The sequence below is a fragment of the Leucopleurus acutus genome, assembly GCF_964270905.1.
Source record: "Leucopleurus acutus genome assembly, chromosome: 8".
Lineage (NCBI taxonomy): Eukaryota > Metazoa > Chordata > Mammalia > Artiodactyla > Delphinidae > Leucopleurus > Leucopleurus acutus.
The window spans coordinates 96,942,849-96,967,268 of NC_139151.1; the positions used below are offsets into that span (position 1 = coordinate 96,942,849).

Genomic DNA, 24,420 nt, shown 5'->3' on the forward strand with positions numbered 1-24,420 from the left:
TAGCAACAAATAGACAACTTTGTTAAAATAGACAAATTCCTAGAAAGATGCAAATAACCAAAACTGAGTCAAGAAGAAACAATATCTGAAAAACCTAAATGTCCACTGACAGAAGAATGGATAAAGAAAATGTGGCACATATATACAATGCAATACCACTCAGCTATTTAAAAAAAAAAAAAAAAAAAAATAGGGCTTCCCTGGTGGCGCAGTGGTCGAGGGTCCGCCCGCCGATGCAGGGGACGCAGGTTCGCGCCCCAGTCCAGGAGGATGCCGCATGCCGCAGAGCGGCTGGGCCCATGAGCCATGGCCGCCAGGCCTGTGCGCCCGGAGCCTGTGCTCCGCGACGGGAGAAGCCGCAGCGGTGAGGGGCCCGCGCACCGCAATAAAAAAAAAAAAAAAAAGAAATAATGCCATTTGCAGCAACATGGACGGAACTAGAGACCATCATACTAAATGAAGCAAGTCAGAAAGCGACAAACACTACATGATATCCACCTATATGTGGAATCCAAAATATGACACAAATGAACCTACCTACGAAACAGAAACAGACTCACTGACATAGAGAACAGACCTGTGGTTGCCAACGGCAGTGGGGAGGGATGGAGTGTAAAGCTGATATATTCTTATGCCGCAGGATGAAGCTGAACAGAATGAAAACAGTTCTGTTCACAAGGCACATAAAGGTCTGAAGTGCTGACTGACACTGCAACCAAGGAAATTTCTCGTAGAACATTTAAATTCTATCCATTGCACATAATCCTTAGAAGACCCAAATGAAATAATATATGTAGTTTACAAATACAAAATGCTATTTCCTAGTTCTGAAATTTCTCTCACAATGTGGTTTTACCTTTTCCAACCCATACTTTTTTTTTAAGTGGCAAATACGGGGTAGGGGGAAACAAGCATCTATTATTTCAGGTGTCACATAGTACAAAAAGTCCTGCAAATTCAGAAGAATAAAATTACTACCAATTATAGAATATTTAGTATCAAAACATATTTTAATCTTTCAAGATACATAAAGAGTAGAGAAAACTAACATTCTTGGCACTTGCTGTGTTAGAAACTTATATATATTGTTCAATTTAATCATCAAAATAACTTAGGGCTGTAAGATCTATTTTACAGATAAAAGATGTCCTGAGGTTTTAGTATGAATGCTAGAGTGGTGATCTGAACCCAGGTTTGTCTACAAAACCATCACTGCAAATATTCCTTCATGCTTAAAAAATAATCAATAAGAGCAATTTTCAGCTGCACAAACATTTGCTAGGTACCAATCAAAGCTGTGTGTTAGAGAAATAACACAATGAAAAGACACTGTTGGTGTCCCTAAAGAATGCCAAGATAATGGGGAGCTAGAAAACTAGTTACAAAATAGCATCAGTAGAAAAAGTAGTACAAAGTAATTTGGGTACAGAGAAAAGGGAACAGCAAATTTTACATTGGTTAAGGGACTTCCCTGGTGTCGCAGCGGTTAAGAATCCGCCTGCCAATGCAGGGGACATGGGTTTCAGTCCCGGTCTGGGAAGATCCCACATGCCGCGGAGCAACTAAGCCCGTGTGCCACAACTACTGAGCCTGCGCTCTAGAGCCTACGCACCACAACTACCGAAGCCCGCGTGCCTAGAGCCCGTGCTCCGCAACAAGAGGAGGCACCGCAGTGAGAGGCCTGTGCACCACAACGAAGAGGAGCCCCCTCTCCCTGCAGCTAGAGAAAGCCCGTGCGCAGCAATGAAGACCCAACACAGCCATAAATAAATAAATAAATAAAATTTATTTTACATTGGTTAAAGTATATATACCAACAAGCCCTCACAAAGATTTAAAATTTCCATTTTATGGGAGGAATATAAATTAGCAACACTGAAACATTCATCAAAACACTATATACAAACACGGTTTGATCCTAATGTAGAAAAGATGAAAAAAAAAACTATACCTGTTGCTTTAACGGCAGTGGGCCTGGTGGTCATGACTGGTTTGGGAGGATTCTGAACTCTAGGAACCTCCACCACCACCTCCTGTTCATCTGGATTTAAAAAAGCAAACAAAAGAAAACTACAGTCAGACGATGGAACACAGAAAAAACTATACAGGTGACAAAACAATCTGTGACTTCTCAAGTCTAGAGTTCATCAATTTAAAAACAGGGTAGCTGTAACTCATCACTAACCCAAATAAAGAAAACCAGTATAACTAGAATCTTCCATCTGCCTAGTGGCTTTAACATTAAGAATTTAAACACCGTATATAATAATTACATCTGAAATAATCCAAAGTTAAAACACACACACAGAATAAATCTTCTCCAGGCTACCAGAAGGCTTTTACGAAAAGCACAACTAGAGCATTTTTTTCGCAAGAACCACCCAACGTGATTTTTTTTTGTTTTTTAAACCTGAAATGGTCGGGCCTTTTCCGGCGTCTGGGCCCTGCAGTATAGCCCAGTCCGGTTATTCTTAACCCAAGTACCATTCTAGGGATAAACACAAGTACTTGGGAACCCACAAACACCACCTCTCCAGGGATTTTTGGGAAACCTGCCAACTAGGGGTTACTTACATTTTAGCTGGCATAATAAAAATGGTATGCTCACTTCTAAAGGGTCTCTCTCAATTTCATCAAAAACGAAAAGGAAAAGCCGATGCCGTGTAGGAAACGGCAGGTTCCACGGTCACCAAACCTAGGACGCGGAAACGCATACTCTCACATTTACCCCGTAAGTTATTCAAAGCCAAGAATAGACGTTGAGCAGACTGGGCGCCCGGGCCAATCCCTGCACCAGAGATGGCGCCTCTGGGTCGGCTCCGGCCGGGCGCACACGGCTCCGCCGCCCCTTCCGCAGCTTTGGGCTCACAGCCGTCCTCACCGCAGGCCGCACGCAACAGGCCTCGGATGCGGACGCCGCCCGCCCGGGTTTCTCTTCCTCCTAGGACTCGCCCGAGAGGCCTAGGCCGCGAGCCCCGAGCTCGAGTTTCGGACGCCCCACCTAGGCGCCGCGGCCCCTCGCGCACGCTTACCTTCTGAAGGTGAGTCGTCCGGAGCCGCGGCGGCAGTGACCGCGGTCGTTGTCGTCGGCGCCGCCGGGGCTGGCTGGCTGGGCGCCGCCGCCGCCGCCGCCGCCGCCGCCGCCGCCGAGTCCGGCTCGGTGTCGGGTTCCGGATCTGGGTCCCGGCCCGGCGTGCTGCTCCGCGGACCTGGCGGAGAGAGCTGCAGGATAGGCCTACGGCCGGGTACCGCCCGGGACTTCTTCCCCATCGCGAGCCCGAACGCGAGCTGCGAGCGTCGGGCAACCTAGAGGGGCGGGCGTTCGGCGCGACGCTGCGTAATCAATATTCATACACTGCGACACCGCCTCCTAGAAGGATCCGCTTTTAACCGGCGGAGCGTGCGCCCGCGCAAGCGCCTTGGGCCCCGTACACTCTTCTGGCTCCTCCCCCGGGGGGAAGGAGGACTTTACCCACGGGGCTAGGCGATTGGCTGTTTTGACACATTGAAGAACCCGGTAGCCAATGGACAAGGAAAAAGGGTCAGAGTCAAGCGAATAGTACGGAAGGATGTGAGTTTAGACTTGCTTCCAATTACGTCAGGCTCCACCCATGCGGTTTTTGCGGAGTCTTTTCTCTACCGTCTTGTCCTCCATTTTGTACCCGTTCTTGCCTAGGTGTTTCTTGTCGTTTGTCGTCTAGGAAGCTGTGCGCTTTCCAGGCCCTTTCCCAACTTTCGCCCTGATTATTGTGGCTTACTTTGGATATAACATTGAACATTAGGTAAAATAGTAGGTCTTTTATGGTTTTGTGAAGTTTTTCTTGGGGCACAAAGATGACGTCTTATCGTGTGGCTTATCAAGTGGAAAAATATCACGACATAGTGCATACGAGGGTAGAGCCTAAATTGTGATGGGATACAGGAGCCTTCCCAACGTGGCCGCTTTCATAGATTTATCTTCCTTTAGCACTCTCCTCTCCCCTGTCCCATTCTGGAGCCAGCCACTCGGAGCGGTTCTCTCACCTTTATTCCTTCACACTAGTTGGAAAAACTACGGCATCGTGTGGCAAAATTATTTTCCTTCCTCAAGACCCGTTGCAGGCATAACATCTCTGAACCTTTTATCTCAATGCTGAGCCCCTCCCTAGCAACTTGACTTACCGTTGATACTCGTCTCCCACTTCTAAATTGAGTTTAAAAAATCCAGTGGTATATTTTTGGCCGCACCTCCCACCAGGGATTGAACCCACGCCTCCTACATTGGAAGCTCAGAGACTTAACCACTGGACAGCCAGGGAGGTCCCCAGTGGTATATATTTTTATATTCCCAGCGCTCACTCAGTTCTTGCTAGAGCATGCTAATAATATGTAACATTTATTGACCACTTACTATGTGTCAGGTACCGTCTAAGGACTTTATATGTAGAATTGCATTTGATTCTCACAACTTTATAGGGTAGATATCATTATTCCTAATTTATAGATCATATTCCTCATTTATAGATGAACGCTTAAATTGGTTGCTGAGTGCAAAAGCCACGAAAGCAGTGACTTGTCTGTTTTGTTCCCAGTATTGAAATGCACTTTCTGGAACACAAGCACTCAGTTTTTGAATGAATATAGTGCTTGAATATATACAAACTAGAAATAAGTAGCAAGAGTTCTTTCCTTTTCTTACCTATGGGAGGAATATCTGGATTAGAGAGATTAGACTCCCAAGACTTCTGAAAAATTAACAGGTAGAAGCAGGGGAGAATATGCTGTTTTGAAGCTGTCACCAATGATTTCTTTCTTCCTTTCTTTTTTTGATTTATTTATTAAAAGAAGTAGTTGATACACAGTAGTTGTACATAGGAGTTTTGAAGCCAAACATCTGGATTCAAAACTCAACCCCAGCACCTTCCAGATGTGATTGCTATGACAAGTTTCTTTTTTTTTAAACAAATTTATTTCATTTATTTTTGGCTGTGTTGGGTCTTCGTTGCTGCACGCGGGCTTTCTCTAGTTGTGGTGCGCAGGCTTCTCATTGCGGTGGCTTCTCTTGTTGCAGAGCATGGGCTCTAGGCGTGCGGGCTCAGTAGTTGTGGCTCTTGGGTTCTAGAGCACAGGCTCAGTAGTTGGGGTGCACAGCTTAGCTGCTCCGCGGCATGTGGAATCTTCCCGGACCAGGGCTCGAACCCGTGCCTCCTGCATTGGCAGGCGGATTCTTAACTACTGTGCCATCAGGGAAGCCCTCTCACAAGTTTCTTAACATCCCTAAACTTGTTTCTGCAACTGTAAAATGTTAGTGATAGTATCCATAGAGTTGTTTTGAAGTTTAAATTACATCATAGTTTTAAGCTCTTTGCAATGCAGCCAGGAACAAAATAAGCAATTATTCTATAGTAGCTATTATTACTACTAATGAGCATTTTGTTTACATGAAATTCCAGATCCTATTATAAAACTGGCTGTAAACAAGTGAGATTATGAGCTAAACCACAATGCATAGAAATGTGAAAGGCTGTTTTCCTTGGGGGAAATTTATATTTTTGGAGGTAGCTGTTAATGTTTGTAGCCAGGGTTCTCAACCCCAGCTGTTTAGAGAACCATCTGGAGGGTATTAAAGCAATATAAGAATCTGAATCAGGGCTGAGAGTGCAGGGCTCATATCAATTTTATTTTAAAAAGCTCTTTATTTTAATGCTTAGCCAGGGTTGAGAACCACTGGCTTTAGAGACATGTTTTACTGTTTTTGGCCTCAGAGAAGGTATTAGGATCTGAACCAAGAATGGACAAATCATGGCTAAATTACGCCTGCTTTTTATTTATTTATTAAAAAAATTTTTTTTTTTGGCTGTGCAGCATGGCATGTGGGATCTTACTTCCCCCAACCAGGGACTGAACCCACACCCCTGTAGTGGAAGCATGGTGTCTTAACCACTGGACCACTGGGGACATCCCAGGCCTACCTTTTAAAGGGTTGAACAAACAAAACAAAAGAATGTCTGACAGAGGACTGCCCTGGTGGTGCCGTGGTTAAGAATCCACCTGCCAATGCAGGGGACATGGGTCCAAGCCCTGGTCCGGGAAGATCCCACATGCCGCGGAGCAGCTAAGCCCGTGTGCCACGGCTACTGAGCCCACATGCTGCAACTACTGAAGCCCGTGTGCTCTGGGGACGGCGTGCTGCAACTACTGAGCCCGTGTGCTTCAACTACTGAAGCCCTTGCACCTAGAGCCTGTGCTCCATAACAAGAGAAGCCACTGCAATGGGAAGGCTGTGCACTGCAACGAAGATCCAACACAGCCAAAAAAAAAAAAAAATCCTGTGATAAACCATGATGGTAAAGAGTATAAAAAAAGAATTTGTATATGTATGTTTATATATATATGTATGTATGTATAACTGAATCACTTTGCTGTGTAGCGGTAATTAACACAACATTGTAAATCAATTATACTTCAATAAGTAATCAATTAAAAAAAAGAATATGTGACAGAGAACTGTGTAGACTACAAAACCTAAACTACTTATCTGGCTTTTTTTTTTTTACGTCTCCACACAGGGTGAGTAAACATGGTCAGTCACTCCCTTTAAAGAAAAATTAGGCCTGCTCTTTGATTGCCAGGGACCTAAACAGCTCTGGAATTAGTAAAATCAAATTATCAGAGCTTACATTTGACAAGTGAAACCTGGGAAGAACAATCATTTAAATAAACATGCATTTTCAAATATATTTAGTTATAATCACGACTGGTGGGCGATGTCTTTACTCTGTATTTGATGTTAATTTCAAAAGCCAACCTTCCTAATCCATATTAAAGCTCTGGCTTTTGGAACTTCAACATGAGATATGCTGCAGAGGAAGACTGTCCACAGAAATCCCAGCTTCAGCAGTGTAGAATGAAGTTTTAGGGTTGTGTGTGTTAATTCATCTAAATTTTATCATGTAAGAAATTAATAAACTGAAACCTCAGACCTCCCTGGTGGCGCAGTGGTGAAGAATCCGCCTGCCAATGCAGGGGACACAGGTTCGAGCCCTGGTCCGGGAAGATCCCACATGCCGCGGAGCAACTAAGCCCATGCGCCACAACTACTGAGCCTGCACTCTAGAGCCCGCGAGCCACAACTACTGAGTCTGCATGCCACAACTACTGAAGTCTGTGTGCCTAGAGCCCGTGCTCTGCAACAAGAGAAGCCACCGCAATAAGAATTGGCTCGCCACAACTAGAGAAAACCCAACGCAGCCAAAAATAAATAAATGTAAAAAAAAAAAAAAAAGGAAAACTCAATTAAATAGTCTTGGGAGACTAGGACTGGGAGCTCTCATGCCCTGGGATGATAGCAGAGCTCAATAGGAAGAAAACTCTTCTTTCCTAGCAAGGACTCAGCCAATGAAAAGCCATGTGCTTTGTTTACTATAGCTCTCCCAACTCCCCCCCCCCTTCCTCGCTCCTTCCCTTGCCCTGGGGGGACTTGCACATGGCATGCCTTGGTTGCAAGACCCTGGATTGCAATTGTCTGATGATTCCGAATAAATCTATCTTTGCTGGAGAAATAACTGGCAGTATATATTTTTTAGGTCAACAGTCATTATTGTCTCACTCCCAACTGGGTGTACTTTGATCAATTCAATTCTGGGGATAAGCCCCAGGAGGTAACAATCAGGTTTAAGGGCTCAGTCCCACACAAGACTGCCCTTACTACAGAAGCCAGCTCCACATGAGGTCCCCATGCCACTCACACTTCTTTCTGGCTATAATATCAGGGGTTCCCACGACCTCCTCACATTTTTGAATTCTCTAGAAGCATTCACAGAACTCAGGAAAGCACTATACTTATGATTCCAGTTTTATTATAAAGGACACAAGGTGAGGGACTTTCCTGGTGGTCCAGTGGTTGGGACTCTGCGTTCCCAATGCAGGGGGCCCAGGTTCAATCCTGATCAGGGAGCTGGATCCCACATGCTGCAACTAAAAGATCCTGAACGCGGCAATGAGGATTCCACATACCACAACTAAGACCCAGCGCAGCCAAATATTTATTGAAAAAAAAAAAAAATACAAGGTGAGGTGTGGGAGGGAGCACAGAGCTCCCATGCTGTCTCTCTGTGGAGTCCTCATGTCACCCTCCCAACACATTAATGTGTTCTCCAACCAGGAAGCTCTATTCAGCCTTGGTGTCCAGTTTTTACTGGGACTTGATTACATAGGCATGGTTGATTGACTCACTTGGCCACTGTGACTGTGACTGAACTCAATCTCAAGCCCCCTGCCCTGTCCTTCTGGCCCAAAGTTCTAACCCTATATTCACCATCACAGGGTGGGTCTTCCTGGGGACTAGCCCTATCCTGAAGCTATCTAAGGGCCCCCCTGCCAAGAGTCACCTTACTAGCATAACAAAGACTTCTTTCACTCAGGAAACTACAAGGGTTCTATAATCTCTATGCCAGGAATAGGGGAAAAAGATCAGATATACTCTTTATTATACCACATTATTTGACCTTGTGTGTTTCATGGAAGTTCATTTAAACCATGAAGCCTCATTTACTGGAAGAAATACCTACTTTTAGTCTCTAGAAACTGGCATAAGTCATTTGAACAATAAATGTCTTTTGATGTTGGAGTTCTGTGCAGACACAGGAAGGTATATTCTAGTGGCTTAGGGTTAATGATGAGCCGATTATATTAAAAAATAATGCAGGACTATCTTTGTTTTTAGGTACAAAATTGGAAAGAGCTGTGAAGATTAAAAGAAATGGAAGTGCCGTGGAGCAACTAGGCCCGTGAGCCACAACTACTGAGCCTGCGCGTCTGGAGCCTGTGCTCCGCAACAAGAGAGGCCGCGACAGTGAGAGGCCTGCGCACCGCGATGAAGAGTGGCCCCCGCTCGCCGCAACTAAAGCCCTTGCACAGAAACGAAGACCCACCACAGCCAAAAACAGATAAATAAATAAATAAAATTAAAAAAAAGAAATGTTAGAATTTTCTATAATATATACTGTGTTCTAGTAGAAAATAAAAGTATTATCAGGTTGAGGTAAATTAGGTTAATTCTGTTACCTAGAATGTGTTCACTGATGGGCGGCTCTGTAGAACAAATGACCTTTCTTAGATCACAAAAATCATAGCAATAAACTTGGTAAGAATGGTCAATATGAAACTCCGTGTCCCATAAACTCTATTATTAACAGAAATGGTACCTACTTTTATTGTCACAGGCTGGAAAGGTGTAACCTTACTAGTTACATTATGCTAAATTATTTAAGAACTATGAAGTTTTCCTCCAAGAGTCACACCTTTATTTAATGGTAGTTAAGCACTAAAAAAGAAGGGACCCCTTTTAATAGCAATTTGTAATCAGAAAATTGCCAGAGTTGGAAAACACAAGGAAAGACGATGCTATTAATACATCACATGGTCCAGAAAACGAAACTGCGGACTCAAAGTGATGAGAAAAGTGAAGTGAAAGAACGTGGACACCTTCTTTCTGTTCTGGTTGGATTTCAAAGTGAGGAAGGTGGAAGAAAATTGACAGAAGAGCTGGGCTGGCTCCAGCATGAGTTCTAGGTCTTGAACTAAAATAGTGAGGACAGGAAAAGCTGGTCAGTGTCTTATGAACTGCCACCATGGAAACCACTGCTTTGATCAACAATGCAAATGAACAGCTTTCTGCAACAGGGCCAGTCTTGAGCTACTTCTTATCTTTCAGAAATGGCTACAAGAGGGTTTGACATTTTTCAGGCTGTAGGTTATCATCCATTAGTCACTCATGAAAATATATCAAGTGAGGATACATATTTTGTGAAAGCTTTCTCTTGGTTATATATGTATACACAGGTCAAAGTATATTTCTCGCTACAGTTGTAAGCCGCAAGTTTATGGAGCTGGAAAGGCAAGACATCTTGTGGCCCCTAATTGCATCAAACACTTCGCATTAATCGTGGCAGAGATAATGTGAAGAAAGAGTCACATACCGCAATATCTACCAATAACAGTACCACAGGGAAACTCACATTGTTATTTAAAATATATAATGTAAATATGGTATTGACATAAAAATTAAATGCTTATGAACAACTCAAGAAAGATCAAAGGGCATATAAGCAAGTACTATACAGATGGTTTCCTTAAAAGATAAATTTTAATATACAGAATAAAATTCAAGAGTTTATTTTTTCACGTCCCCCCGAATTTGTGGCCATGAATGCCTCTGAATCTGAAGAGGAAAGTTTATATTTTGGTCCAATACGTTATTAGACTGCCTGTATGATCAAGTCCGGCTTGATTATCATAAATCATAGAGGTTAATGGAATTTACTTTGAAAATGTATTACTTTTACAGATGATAAATTTTCAATTTTTTCTTAGCTAAGAGTTTATTCCACTTTAGCCTCAGAACCAGATTCAAGATATCTTCCTTAAAAAAAAAAAAAAAAAAGATATCTTCCTTAACAGCTGGTCATCACGTTAGGCTTAATCTAGGCAAATTACTTAATACCTTATTGGAGATCATAAAAAAACTCCACAATAAATAATGAAAAGGGTATGCAAAATCATTAGCCTCTGTTTGCAATACAGAAAATACATGTCAGTTCTGGACCAAAATAATTCCATTGAAATACAAAAAGTGATAGGGAAGAATGAAAGGATTTGCAGTGACTGCTTTTGGTGGTCAGCTACAACGAACCAACAACCATCAGCTGTTTTGGAAAGTGTAGGTGGGTTTTAATTTTCAGATAAAGAATGTCTTCGGTAGTTTAAAAAAATATAAACTCTAAAAAAGCTTGTGAATCATATACAAAAGCAGCTGTCTGAGACCAAGGTTGAAAACCAGAAACTGTGTGTTAGCACCACCAGCAAGCACAGGTCCTGTGACTCATCTGCCCTTCTTTCTTGTGCAGAATGCAGACTTGACTGTTGTACACATCATTTACAGGTATAAAAACCGGCCTGGAGTACAGGTTTCCTGTTGGGTAAAGTCTTAAGCCCTAAGAGGCACCAAGCAGTTCCAAAGGCTGGGCAACCATCCAGATCACAAGTTCCGACGATATAATAAATCCCGTGTTGCCTTATCAACTTTTTGCTGGTAGTCCTCCAATTTGTCAAGTATTTTCTGGGACAGCTGTAGGAGAAAAGAAGGGAATCATTGGAGAATAGGTCAAGGACTGAAAAAGACTAAAGTTATCAATCACTTTGACTTCAGCAACCGGATTTCCCCTAATAAAGTTGTGAGCCATTGTGCTTCATTTAACCACCATTCAGTACAGGAGTCTGCTCTGTGACTCCACTGATATAACTGGACTTTTCTGCTATATACAATACTCCAACCCTGTTTCCCTAACGAATTTCTAAATATGCAAATCATACCAGTATTTTTAATAAAAGCTTTATTAGCTCTCTTCCCAGAACCAACCAGAGAGGTTATATCTGATTTAACTAATCATCTCATAAAGGGATTGGGCAGCATGTGAAGGGCAATAAATGGCTTCTGCCCTCTCCTTAATCCTTGAGAACCAGAAAAGCAAGCTTTAAGCTGTAACTGCTAACGCAAGGGCTTATATAAAATGCCCTAGGAGAGGGTTTACTCACTGCAATGTTGTGACTGTTGGCACTGTTCTCTCCCAGAGCCTGCAGAAGCTGATCAATGGAAGAGTATGGGAGCCACACCATTGGAGCTGTTGCAGACAGTGGAAACTGGAAAGAAAAATACCTATTATTTGAAGAAAATCTGAAAAGTGGACCATTTCTTCTGGGTAGCTACTTCCACAGGATTCAATAACATGAAATGCTTTACTTGTTTTCACAACAAGAAATTGTGTGTGTATGCATACATGTGCGCACACACACGTGTGCACACGGTACATGACTGGAACCCCGCATCTCTTTTCAACTGGGGAACTGGTCCTTTTCTTAGTTAAATCAAATGTATTTTCAAATTCATATCATCTTTTATCTTAAAGTAGGGCTAAGGCTGATTAGGGATAAACACACTCAACAAAACTCTTCTCTAAATTGTCAATGAATGATACTATTTCCAGTCTGAAATTTAGATGTAAATTATCTGAAAAAACTTTGGAAAAGGAAAGTGTGATAATACAGAATTAAAAGGAAATGTGGATACAAGCCTACCTCAATTCCAAAGTACTGATGTCCTTTTCCCAATACAGCATCCACATATTCTGAAACCAAATCCACAGCTTCTTCTAAAAGGTCATAGTTTAAGTAGAGACGGAGCAACTCAGCAGCATCAACCTTCTGTAAAAAGTTAGTGATTAAGAACACTTACCAATTTCCATCTTACCTGGGCATGGACCAAAGGATGTTGAGTGTCTGATTCCCTGGCATTTATACTTTTCATTATAAATAAACAAACACCTTGGTTTACTTATCTTGGGATGAGGGTTGGATTCCCAAGAGCCCAGTTACCTCTGCGCACCTTGTGAGGCCCCTTCTGTTAAGTGGCCTTCCTCACCTGTTCTGTGATCTAAGACACATTTTAATTCTTTCCTAATTCGTTTCCACAGTAGTAAGTCAACAAACCTTCCCAGAAATGCTGAATACCAGAGATAACATAGTCACATTAATTCTCAGAAAATATGAATGACAAATGAGAAAGAAGTTAAAAGAATCACCAACTTTAAATGCTTGAATTACATTTGTATTTAACTCAGGGTGAGAGAAAAGTGATACAGCCTCAGTTTGGAAGGCCTCTCCTAATTATGTCAATTATGCTTTCTATATTCTGATTTGATCACAGTCTTAACTTTTACCATCTTAGCTGCTTTCTCTACTTTCTAACTTAAAAAAATAGGTTAACTTTCTTAAGCTTTATATTCTCTTTTCCTATTGTGCCCAGTGTATTTCAGGTACAGTAGTTCTCAAACTTAGCATGCATCAAATCAAATCATAACCTTGTTAAAATATAGATCCTGGATCCTAACTCCAAGGTAATTTGATTCTGTAAGTCTGGGATGGAGCCCAGGAATCTATATTTTGAAGAAGCCCACCATCAAAATAATTTAATGCAGGTCGCCCAAGGACCCAATTTTGACAGAAACTGAAAGAAACACTGTTGTAGAATGTAGTGGAATAACTGAGGACATGGAAAGGAGATGTGACCCATAAGCCCCCCGCCCGGCAAACCAGGGGCCTGCGAAGAAGCATTGGGTGCTTTGGGCACTGATCCATGAGATGTCCTCAGTCTAATCAGAGTGGTGGGAATGCAAGGAAATGTCCTTGTGCTACTTCAGTATAATCAAAATAATGGTGGGAACCTTGTGCTGCTTTGGCGCTCAAGGACGAAGCACGGCATCTTTTCAAGAAAGCCAATTATTGCTTGTATAATCAATAGAAACATATGTTGCTGCTTTGGCATTTCTGGAATGTTAAGAAAATAAGTCTTAAAGTGTAAACCTAGATAATGCTTTAATAAAAGCTACCACAGCAGGACAGACGGCGCTGTTCTGCCTGAGCGAGCGGCAGCCCTCTGCTGCTGTGCTTCGGCACAATTCATCTCGTGTGACGAGCTTGCTTTCGGCCCTGTCATAAGATAAACTACAACAGTAGACTTTGAAAAGAATTCCACTCACTCCTGTGAATTTTTTGAGTAATGAATAGTGAATGCTGTGTTCCATATATACTCATTGTTCTAAATACACACTCATTCTTCAGTGAGCACACAAGCATGCATTAACTTAATCACCAACACGGAGAACTTCAAATCTAAACACCCAGTACTTCACAGGACTGAAGTAAACTGTTTTTAGCTAAGACTGAGAAGCTGTAAGTATATAAGTCGGTATATTTCCATAAATTGTCACTCTATCTTTTCCTTTTTAATCATCTCATCAAGTTATTCAGGACGATAAAGACCAGGTTCTCACTCTCTATAAGTTAAGATACCACTTACCTTATAACTGTTTATAAGCCAGTTAGGCAGAGGCACTCCATGAGACAAGAGCTTGTTGATTACACAGTGGTGATATAAGTTATTCTGGACTTTGTACTTTTCCAGGTAAGTTGATAATAGCCTCCATGCTTCATCTGTAGCACTTGATAAAAGGAGAAAGGACTTTGAGTTCCAGATTCTTAATAGATAATTATAGTACCATTCAAAACATGTATTTACATGGAAAAAATCTTTATAGACACTCACAACAGAATTGATAATACAGCTAAATGACAACTAACATTATTAGGGCCAATATGACTTAGGGATGGTACTAGAAACTAGATGACTTGGATTCTTGTATTTCCCAATAACCACATATTAACTCAACTAAACAATTCACTTTACTTGTTTGTTCCAGATTTCTAAAACAAGGAAATTGGCTCAGACCACTATTTCCAAACCTGATCAAGCATTAGAATCATGCAGTAGTTCTGATTTAGAAGATTAGGGTGATATCTTGTAATCTGTACTTTGATAGTAATTCTGGTGTTAATTTAGGGTTTGAAAAATAATGTCAGAAGACTCCAAGACTGTAAAATGCTATAATTCTAAAGTGCTAAGCTGCATAATACAAATTATAAATGCAATTCAGGAAAGGGAAGTTTACTGAGGGTTAGGGTTGTTAGAGAAGGATTCTGAAGACACTAAAGGACACTGGGGAAGGATATGGAGGGTAAGCCCTTGCAGGGTTGGATGAAGACTAGGGCTATACCTAGACTCCTTAGTGGTGATGACTGATGAGAGCTGATTGGCTGCTAGCCAGGCCCAGGCTTCTGCTTGGGCTGCCTCTCCTCCAAACTGCAATTTGATGCATCTGCAATGAAAATGGTTCCACACAGAGTAAACTAATTTGCTGAAAAGCACCACATTATTTTGCTACTGAAACTGGAGACGAGATGACAACTTTAGCTCTAGTCTATTACTAAATTCACCCTGGGTACTGGCTCTTCCCTCTCCTCACAGCCACACAACTGGATGACCCACAAGGCCATTAATAAGTGTTGAGATTATTTACTTACAAGAGAAAATTGATGATGAAAAATTCTGATGGTGGGCTTCCCTGGTGGCGCAGTGGTTAAGAATCTGCCTGCCCATGCAGGGGACATGGGTTCGAGCCCTGGTCCGGGAAGATCCCACATGCCGCGGAGCAACTAAGCCCGTGCGCCACAACTACTGAGCCTGCGCTCTAGAGCCTGGAAGCCACAACTACTGAGCCCACGTGCCACAACTACTGAAGCCCGTGCGGCTAGAGCCCATGGTCTGCAACAAGAGAAGCTACCACAATGAGAAGCCTGCTCACCGCAACGAAGAGTAGCCCCTGCTCGCTGCAACTAGAGAGAGAAAGCCCGCATGCAGCAAGGAAAATCCAACGCAGCCAAAAAAAAAAAAAAATCTGATGGTTTATTTCTAACTCACAAACAACTTGACTAATATTTAGGTATAATGTAACTTTAATAAGAAGTACTTTTTAACAATGTTTGCAGGGGCCACTAGATGTCCTAAAGGATTGAAGAGAACATATGCCTTATCTAAATGGACACCACTATTTAACCCAGGTTATCTACTGTCATGTGGCCATGTGGGCTCAGGAATGCCAGATCTGATTTCTCAAAAGAAGCTATAAATCAAGATTAAAAAAAAAAAATCATTGTGTGTATTACACAAAAACTGTTCTTTAAAGCAGCCTTGTAGGATACCGGCTCGTGTGACTACTGCTTCACACTAAGCAACAGTAGAGTATTTTTGCATTAGAAAATTAAGATTACTGAAAGACAATTGCATACATACTTGAAAGCAAGTCCCTCAAAGACTGGCATTAAGGGAAGCTTAAAAGTCTGGCAGAGTGCTATGGCAGTGTCAAAGAGGCCAGCCTGAACCAAGAGAGTGACCATCTCCTCTGCTGACGAACTTCCTGCGGAAATGGAAAAGAGCTATTTAGTGCACCCAACGGCATATGGAAATGAACTGAACCCAAAGACTGCTTCCTTGATGAATACCTCAGAATAACAATGACATGCTTTAATACCCATCTAGTATACTATGTCCACTGCCCGGCCCTAAAATGTGCTGTTGGTGCTGAATGCCTACCTGCAACCGCGACTGCTGAGGGATCGTGCTGAGCTAGAGTGAGGCGAATGCGAGCCAAGGAACACTCTTTCTCCAGATCTTCTAGTTCCAGGATTTCAATTTGTCTATTTGCTATAAGCCGAAGAAAAACATTTTCAATTCCCAAAGTACAAAGGAAGTGCCTATTAGACTAACTCAACCTGTCAATTCCCACTAAAAATTAAGTAACATTCAGTTTTAATTTCATGAAGGTGGGGAGAAAACAAGGGGTTCAGTAAAAACTAACTTGAAAAATAAAGTAACATCCCGGTCTCACACTACAGCTGAGTCAAATCAAAGGACTCTAATGACAACAGCTGCAAATGAGGAGGCACTTGCAAGGCCTTTCACAAATAATTTCAATTAACTCTTACAACTGTGAAACACTGCTATCTCTATCAGTAAGAAAGGAGCATGCTCAAAGTGAGAGGCAGAATTAAAACCAACTGTGCCTGACTCTAGAGCCCAGGCTCTTTAGGGAAGGAAATCATGCCTCCATGGTGATATCAAAGGAGCCTGATAAAGAAACGTTTGGTACTAAGCTGATTTAAAAACAACAAACAACAAATGCACACACACGCACACACACACACACACACACATTTTTAAGCATTTTCATTTCCCATACAGGCATACAAAGTTTTCAAAGAGCTACCAGACAACCTTTAACAGAATATTGAAAACAAACTACCAAGAAGGAACTTTACAATATTTTAATAATATAACTACCATACATATACAATATACTACAGTATAATTATACACAATATTACAACTACTATCCAAAAAATAAATATAAATAATACTACTATAACAATATAATTGCTCTTCAGCAAAGAATCAGCATGAGATCCCTGACTCACTTGGGGCAGCTGTGCATTCTCCATCATGATTCCTCTTAGGGGATGCTCCAGGGCGATCATACTGAAAAGACAAAACAATAGATATAACTGTGAGAAACTAGGGGTGTTTTTAAAAATTAATTTTATTTTTTGGCTGCATCGTGTGGCATGTGGGATCTTAGTTCCCTGACCAGGGATTGAACTCATGCCCCTGTGGTGGAAGCATGGAGCCTTAACCACTGGACCGCTGGGGAAGTCCCTGAAAAATGAGCATTTTATTTTCATATTTTTTTTTGTGTGTGGGAACTTTTATTCTTTTTTCTATTTTATTCATTAAAAAAAAATTATTTATTTATTTATTTTTGGCTGTGTTGGGTTTTTGTTTCTGTGCGAGGGCTTTTTCCAGTTGCGGCAAGCGGGGGCCACTCTTCATCGCGGTGCACGGCCTCTCTTGTGGAGCACAGGCTCCAGATGCGCAGGCTCAGTAGTTGTGGCTCATGGGCCCAGTTGCTCCACGGTATGTGGGATCTTTCCAGACCAGGGCTCGAACCCGTGTCCCCTGCACTGGCAGGCAGATTCTTAACCACTGTGCCACCAGGGAAGCCCCTCATTTTTAATATATACCCTTTTTTTTTTCATTAACTATGATCCAGAGCTTTCAGGCTTAAATTCTCTCAACGTAAATTATGTTTATTTCAACTAGCACAGCTCTTCTCACAAAAGTACTGTAACTACTAGACAAAGAAATGGAGTTGTTTGCCAACTTGGCTCACTTAGCTAAAATATGTTACTGAGTCCAAGGACACAGATTTGATCTCCATATAAACCACTTGACTTTCCTTGGTTTCAGAGTTACATTCTCTACCCATAACGCTGGGAAAAAGCATAGTACATTCAGGAACTATACAATACAAGTAGCTGGGAGTATATGACCCCATCAGCATGACAAAAAAAAAAACACCTCACAGTTCGCCTCCCCTAAAATAGTAGCAATAGATTAAATTAACAAAAATGAATGAAATAAAAGCAGCTACCACTTACTGAGCACTTTCTGCAGGCCAGGCACTGTCACTGCTCTAAGCACTCTACATGAATTATCTCATTTAATACCCAAACAATCCTATAAGGTAGACATTATTATTATCATCATCCCTATTTTATCCAAGAGGCTAACTGGACAGTAAAAGATTAAGTAATTTGCCTGAAGTTAGGTTGTCTAAATCCAATACCACTCTGTAATACTTATTCCTACAATAATTCTGAACTTGGAAACTAAAGGGGTAGTAACGTAGAACAAATGAATTGCTACAAAAATATATTAAGTCCACAAATATCCCAGTGGAAATTTTAAATGAAATGAAGCAAAATGAGGTAATAGTTTTCAAAGGACCAAACCAAATAAATTAAATGATCCCCCAATTCCAGGACGGAAAGTTTTCATACCACTGCACCAGATGCTGGCTGAACAATCCATGCGTATTCTGGGCGAATAAGGCGTAAACAGTTAATAGCAGCCAGATAACAGTTGCCTTGCTTCTCAAGTCCCCGGAGAGTTCGAACCTCTCTGCCAAGACGCATTCCGTACTCAAACATCACTGTGCCAGCTATAAGGCAATAATAGACATTACAATTTCAAAAATGTATCTCTTTAGAGATACATAGAGAGTTTGTCACACTTATCAAACATTAAAATTTAAAACAAAATTGAGTTTAACTTAAAACCACAAAAAATCATGTGCTGGTGAGAATGTGGAAAAATTGGAACCCTTGTGTACTGCTACAGGGAATGTAAACTGGTATAGCCACTACGGAAAACAGTACGGCAGTTCTTCAAAAAATTAAAAATAGAATTACCTTATAATTCATCAATTCCACTTTTGGGTATATACCACCCCCCAAAAACAAACAAACAAACTGAAAGCAGAGTCTTGCAGAATTATTTGTACATCCTTGTTCCTAGCAGTATTATTCACAACAGGCAAAAGATAAAAACATCCAAGTTCCCAGAAAAATGTGATATATCCATACAATGGAATATTATAAATTCTGACACTTGCTACAACATGGATGAACCTTAAAGAGTTTATGCTAAGTGAAATAAGTCTGTCACAAAAGTCAAATACTATATGATTCTGGTAGCCAAATTTATAGACATAGAATAGAATGGTGGTTGCCAGGGGATGGGGGAGGAGGGAATGGGAAGTTGTTGTTTAAGGAGTATAGTTTCCATTTTGCAAGATGAAAATAATTCTGGAGATTGGTTATGCAGTAATGTGAAGGTACTTAGAACTACTAAATACTTAAGAATGGTTAAGATAGTAAAGTTTATGTATATGTACTTCACCACCACTACCACCAAAAAAAAAAATCCCCCAAACATCTAAAATGTTACTTTTGATGTTTAGATACTACGTTCCCAGAGAGTACAGAGAACTAGTCTCAGCCATACTGTCACCTATTCCCCACCCAGGATTTGGGTGCTCTGTCCAAATCATACTCATTTTTTTTTTTTTTTTGGCTATGCCATGTGGCATGTGGAATCTTAGTTCTCCGACCGGGGACTGAACCTGCACCCACTGTATTGGAAGTGTGGAGTCTTAACCACTGGACCACCAGGGAAGTCCCCCAAGATCACAGACTCTTATTTTATTTTATTTTTTTAATAAATTTATTTATTTTTATTTTTGTCTGCGTTTGGTCTTTGTTGCTGCGCGCAGGCTTTCTCTAGTTGCGGCAAGCGGGGGCTACTCTTTGTTGCAGTACGTGGGCTTCTCATTGCAGTGGTTTCTCTTGTTGCGGAGCACAGGCTCTAGGCGTGCCGGCTTCAGTAGTTGTGGCACGTGGGCTCAGTAGTTGTGGCTCATGGGCTCTAGAGCGCAGGCTCAGTAGTTGTGGTGCATGGGCTTAGCCACTCCGTGGCATGCGGGATCTTCCCAGACCAGGGCTCGAACCTGTGCCCCCTGCATTGGTGGGTGGATTCTTAACCACTGCTCCACCAGGGAAGTCCCAGACTCTTATTTTTATAATGCTTTAGTTACATAGGTTGAATGAAATATTGAAAAAACATTGTTCTGAGACAGCATGGGACTCCAGAAACTAAACAGATTTTAAAATTCCCTTTCAGTTTCCAAATCAAATCAAACTATTTTTCATCCCAACAAATATTTTGAGTGTCTGCAATATGTAAGACATTTTGTCAGAAAAACAGCCTTGCTCCAGAAAGACCTGAACGTTAATCTAGCTAAGCTGGTCTTAATCAGGTTGATGTAATGGATGTTGTCATTGTGAAAGCAGTAATAGATCTTGAATCATCTATTTTTCCTTTCTTGCATTACTCAAAGAATATGCAGGACTTCCCTGGTGGCGCAGTGGTTAAGAATCTGCCTGCCAATGCAGGGGACACGTGTTTGAGCCCTGGTCTGGGAAGATCCACATGCCACAGAGCAACTTATTCCATGAGCCACAACTACTGAGCCTGCGTGACACAACTACTGAAGCCCATGTGCCTAGAGCCCGTGCTCCACAATAAGAGAAGCCACCGCAATGAGAAGCCCATGCACTGCAATGAAGCGTAGCCCCTGCTTGCCGCAACTAGAGAAAGCCTGCGCAGCAATGAAGACCCAACGCAGCCAAAAATAAATAAATAAATTTATTAAAAAAAAAAAAAGAATATGTAAACATATTTTACCATTAGGAATATTAAGAACATGCCTATGAATTACTTCCATCCATTCTTCCCAATGAAAATGAGTAAGAAACCTAATAAAAGACTCTGAGTGAAAATGGTATAAAAATGTTAGAGGTTCCAAAGGGTAACCACAATGGTCATCTTGTAAAATATGATCTTAAAACAGATATGTAATCCCTTTATTTTAGCTGACCTGATAATGCCTTCATTGTCATCATACAAATCCAAATTTAGAAACGTTCTACAAAAATGACTGGCCTTTCTTCTTCAAATATATCAACGTCATCAAAGGCAAAGTAAGGCTAAAAGAATGCTCCAGATTAAAGGAGACTAAAGAGGACAATTAAATGCAAGATGTGATCCTAGATCAGGGGGTGAGGACAGTATGGGAGAAATGTACTATTAAAAAAAATTATTGGTCTTCCCTGGTGGTGCAGTGGTTAAGAATCTGCTGCCAATGCAGGGGATACGGGGTTGGGCCCTGCCCCGGGAAGGTCCCATATGCCGTGGAGCAAGTAACCCCATGCACCACAACTACTGAGCCTGCGCTCTGAAGCCTGCAAGCCACAACTACTGAGCCCCACACGCCTAGAGTCCGTGCTCTGCAGCAAGAGAAGCCACGACAATGAGAGACCCGCACTCGGCAACAAAGAGTAGCCCCTGCTCGTCACAACTAAAGAAAGCCCATGCACAGCAATGAGGACCCAACACAGCCAAAAATAAATAAATTAAAAAAAAAAACCCCATTATGTTTGGCCATATTTAAATGTGAATAGCACATAAGATAAGAGCACCACATTTACATTTAATTCACAAAATTAGTTACATGTTCTCAGTTTGATAATTGTATTGAGGTTATATAAGGAAATGTCCTTGAGATGCAAGTATTTATGTACTGAGACATGATGTCCACAACTTACTCTCAAAAAGGATCAGCAAAAATAAGAGAAAAGAAAGGCCAAAAGCAAAATGGTACAGGAACTTAAAACCAGCCACAAGAATTCAAGGTGCCTTTAGTGAAATAACATTTCTTTTAAAATTAGATGGAATGGACTTCCCTGGTGGCCCAGTGGTTAAGAATCCGCCTGCCAATGCAGGGGACACGGGTTCAAGCCCTGGTCCGGGAAGAGCCCACATGCCGTGGAGCAACTAAGCCAGTGCACCACAACTACTGAGCCTGCACTCTAGAGCCTTCGAGCCACAACTACTGAGCCAGTGCACCACAACTAATGAAGCCTACACACCTAGAGCCCATGCTCTGCAACAAGAGAAGCCACCGCAGTGAGAAGCCTGAACACCACAATGAAGAGTAGCCCCTGCTCACCGCAACTAGAGAAAGCCCGTGGGCAGCAATGAAGACCCAATGCAGCCAAAAAAATAAAAAATAATAGTAAAAAATAAAATTAGATGGAAGATACACACTGAATGCCATCTAACTAGAAATGCCTCAAGAATGTTCTAGAATGGGAGAAGTGCCTTTTTTTTTTGGCCGCGCTGAGTGGCTTGTGGGGATCTTAGTTCCCTGACCAGGGATTGAAACTGTGCCCTCGGCAGTGAAAGCGGGGAGTCCTAACCAGTGGACCACCAGGGAATTCACGAGAAGTGCCTATCTTTAGGGCTTACAGGTAATCCACAAAAAGGTGAAGCTAACCTCGAACTTAAACATAAGTTCCCCAAATGCCTGTAGAGAACACTTGTCCAATGGTAAAAATAAGGTAAAAATTACTAAGTCAAACAGATAATATTTTTTGTAAGACACAATACAACTGATAAGGTTGCCTCCACAAAGACTGTACGCTTCAACTGCTCACCCTTCCGGTAATTGTGACGATAGATGTGGAAGGCATACAGAAGCTCATAGTAATTGTAAGTCATAAGGTCCACAGCTCTCGCACGTGATTCAATTATTCCCACAACCTAAAGGAGGCAATCAGATATCAAAGTTAGTAGCCAGCATGACAACCACCACAGCTGTGTCCAGTCATCAGTGGATAAATAAAATTACCTCATTATGCAGATTCACATAGGGAAACTCTACAAGATCCTGTAGCTGTGAGCGTTCACAAAGAACTACCACCAGCTGCCGTAAACAATCTAACTGTCTAGAAGGAAAAGTGATATGAGGGTAAATTTTCTTAGTGGATTACACAGGGCTGGTAAATTGCCTCCTCTAAATAAGACTGTGAGATTGATTACCTGCTGGAATCAGGAATTTGGGTTAAGGCTTCATATGCGTGGCTATTGTGACCTAAATCCAAATGGTGTTTGAAAATGCATGTCCTTAAAGTAGCCTAAGTATCAAACATAGGGAAAAAAAGAACAATAGAAATTAAAACACCACATCCACGATAAACCTCAAGGGCAATAACTAGATTACAGTTAGTCCTTACCTGACTTTTCCAGTCATCACCTGCTTCAGTTATTGCTGATGTAGCCAACTGAATAACCAGTTCAGGCAACCCAACGACATCGAGCAGACGCAAAACCTAAGGGGAAACAGAAGAAGAAATTTCCATTAATATTAACATGGTATAGTGCACTTCAAATTGGAATACGATTTAAAATCAATTAGAAAGATAAGTAGGTAAGATAAAGATTAAATCAAAGGTGCCGACAACAAGATGGACAAGATTATTTGGTTAATATTTAAGATTTTCCTTTAGATTCTACTGTTAAATAAGACACCTGTTGTAAAACCCTTTATTGGTCTTTTCTGTGCACAGCTCTATCCTCAGTGTTTAGTACATAATAGGTTCTCAGTAAACGTTTGTTGAATGAGCAAATATAATTTAACTACTAACTTTTCCTACTAACTGTTTAGGTCACAGATGAATTTAAAGCCTAGTAAATTAGCACCACAGCCTTATAGAAACACTAAAGAGAATACATTAATATCTGACATAACCCATTTCTAATACAACATAGGATAGTGCTCTTTGAACTTTTTTGATTGTCCACCCTATTGAGAATGTCTGAGTACACTCCCCAGACATTTACTTATACTATATACACACATTTCTAAAAAATATGTATAATAACACTTTCAAAATAGAAATTTCTTAAAGATGAAGATAAAGGTAGTTTAAAAATTATTATTTGTAGTTATTAGTACTTACTGATTATTTGCTTTTTTCTGCCTTATTAGCAGTATAAAAACATCTTTTTCTTCTGGATGCTTACAGTTTTTTTTTTTTTTTAAGGTTATACTTCTTTTTTTTTTTTTTAAAGGTTATACTTCTTAATGAAGTATAACATAGTTAGAAACGTACACAAATCCTAAGTACATAGCTGGTTGAACGTTCACAAAGTAAACATACCCATGTTCCCAGCAGCCAAGTTAAGAATTATAATATACCAATACTCCAAAGCCCCCGCATGACTCCTTCCAGCCACTACTGAATTTTATTAGTTTTGTTTTTAATTTCGTGGAAACAGGATCTATAGTATTCTTTTGTGTGTGTGTGCCTACTTTTTTAACAAAAAATAAATTTATTTATTTATTTACTTTCGGCTGCGTTGGGTCTTCGTTGCTGCACGCGGGCTCTCTCTAGTTGCCGCGAGTGGGGGCTACTCTTCATTGTGGTGTGCAGGCTTCTCACTGTGGTGGCTTCTCTTGTTGCAGAGCAGGGGCTCTAGGGTGCGCGGGCTTCTGTAGTTGTGGTGCACGGGCTTAGTTGCTCCACGGCATGTGGGATCTTCCCAGACCAGGGCTTGAACCCGTGTCTCCTGCATTGGCAGGTGGATTCTTAACCACTGCGCCACCAGGGAAGCCCTGTCTGCCTGCTTTTGCTTAACATGTTTGTGAGACTGATCTATGTTATTTCATTCAGCAATTCATTTCATTGCTG

The 24,420-nt window shown here is 41.4% G+C and overlaps 2 protein-coding genes across 8 annotated transcripts in view; both read right to left on the reverse strand.

The window, feature by feature from the left end:
• The window catches only part of FNBP4 (formin binding protein 4), a 38,162-nt gene extending 34,877 nt beyond the window's left edge, over positions 1-3,285 (reverse strand). For 4 of the 5 annotated variants that reach the window (XR_014326407.1, XR_014326408.1, XM_082845493.1 and 1 more), the window contains exons 1-2: positions 3,033-3,274; positions 1,952-2,041 (exon numbers count right to left, since the gene is read on the reverse strand). Coding sequence is in view for 3 of the 5 variants with exons in the window: in XM_082845493.1 (XP_082701619.1) it covers positions 1,952-2,041; positions 3,033-3,270 (328 nt within the window). In the remaining 2 variants the exon portion in view is untranslated. Of the gene's footprint in view, positions 1-1,951; positions 2,042-3,032 lie in introns of all 5 variants that reach the window. The other variant, XM_082845492.1, reaches the window with a different exon arrangement.
• A 6,752-nt stretch (positions 3,286-10,037) lies between these two features.
• Positions 10,038-24,420, reverse strand: part of NUP160 (nucleoporin 160) — a 54,841-nt gene continuing 40,458 nt past the window's right edge. Inside the window, exons 24-36 of one of the 3 annotated variants that reach the window (XM_082845489.1) lie at positions 22,963-23,058; positions 22,769-22,863; positions 22,578-22,674; positions 22,384-22,489; positions 18,328-18,488; positions 16,906-16,966; positions 16,025-16,135; positions 15,725-15,848; positions 14,649-14,750; positions 13,895-14,036; positions 12,115-12,240; positions 11,575-11,679; positions 10,038-11,107 (exon numbers count right to left, since the gene is read on the reverse strand). In XM_082845489.1, the coding sequence (XP_082701615.1) occupies positions 11,018-11,107; positions 11,575-11,679; positions 12,115-12,240; positions 13,895-14,036; positions 14,649-14,750; positions 15,725-15,848; positions 16,025-16,135; positions 16,906-16,966; positions 18,328-18,488; positions 22,384-22,489; positions 22,578-22,674; positions 22,769-22,863; positions 22,963-23,058 (1,416 nt within the window). In that variant the 3' untranslated portion in view covers positions 10,038-11,017. Of the gene's footprint in view, positions 11,108-11,574; positions 11,680-12,114; positions 12,241-13,894; positions 14,037-14,648; positions 14,751-15,724; positions 15,849-16,024; positions 16,136-16,905; positions 16,967-18,327; positions 18,489-22,383; positions 22,490-22,577; positions 22,675-22,768; positions 22,864-22,962; positions 23,059-24,420 lie in introns of those variants that run through there. The other 2 variants (XR_014326406.1, XM_082845491.1) reach the window with 2 other exon arrangements.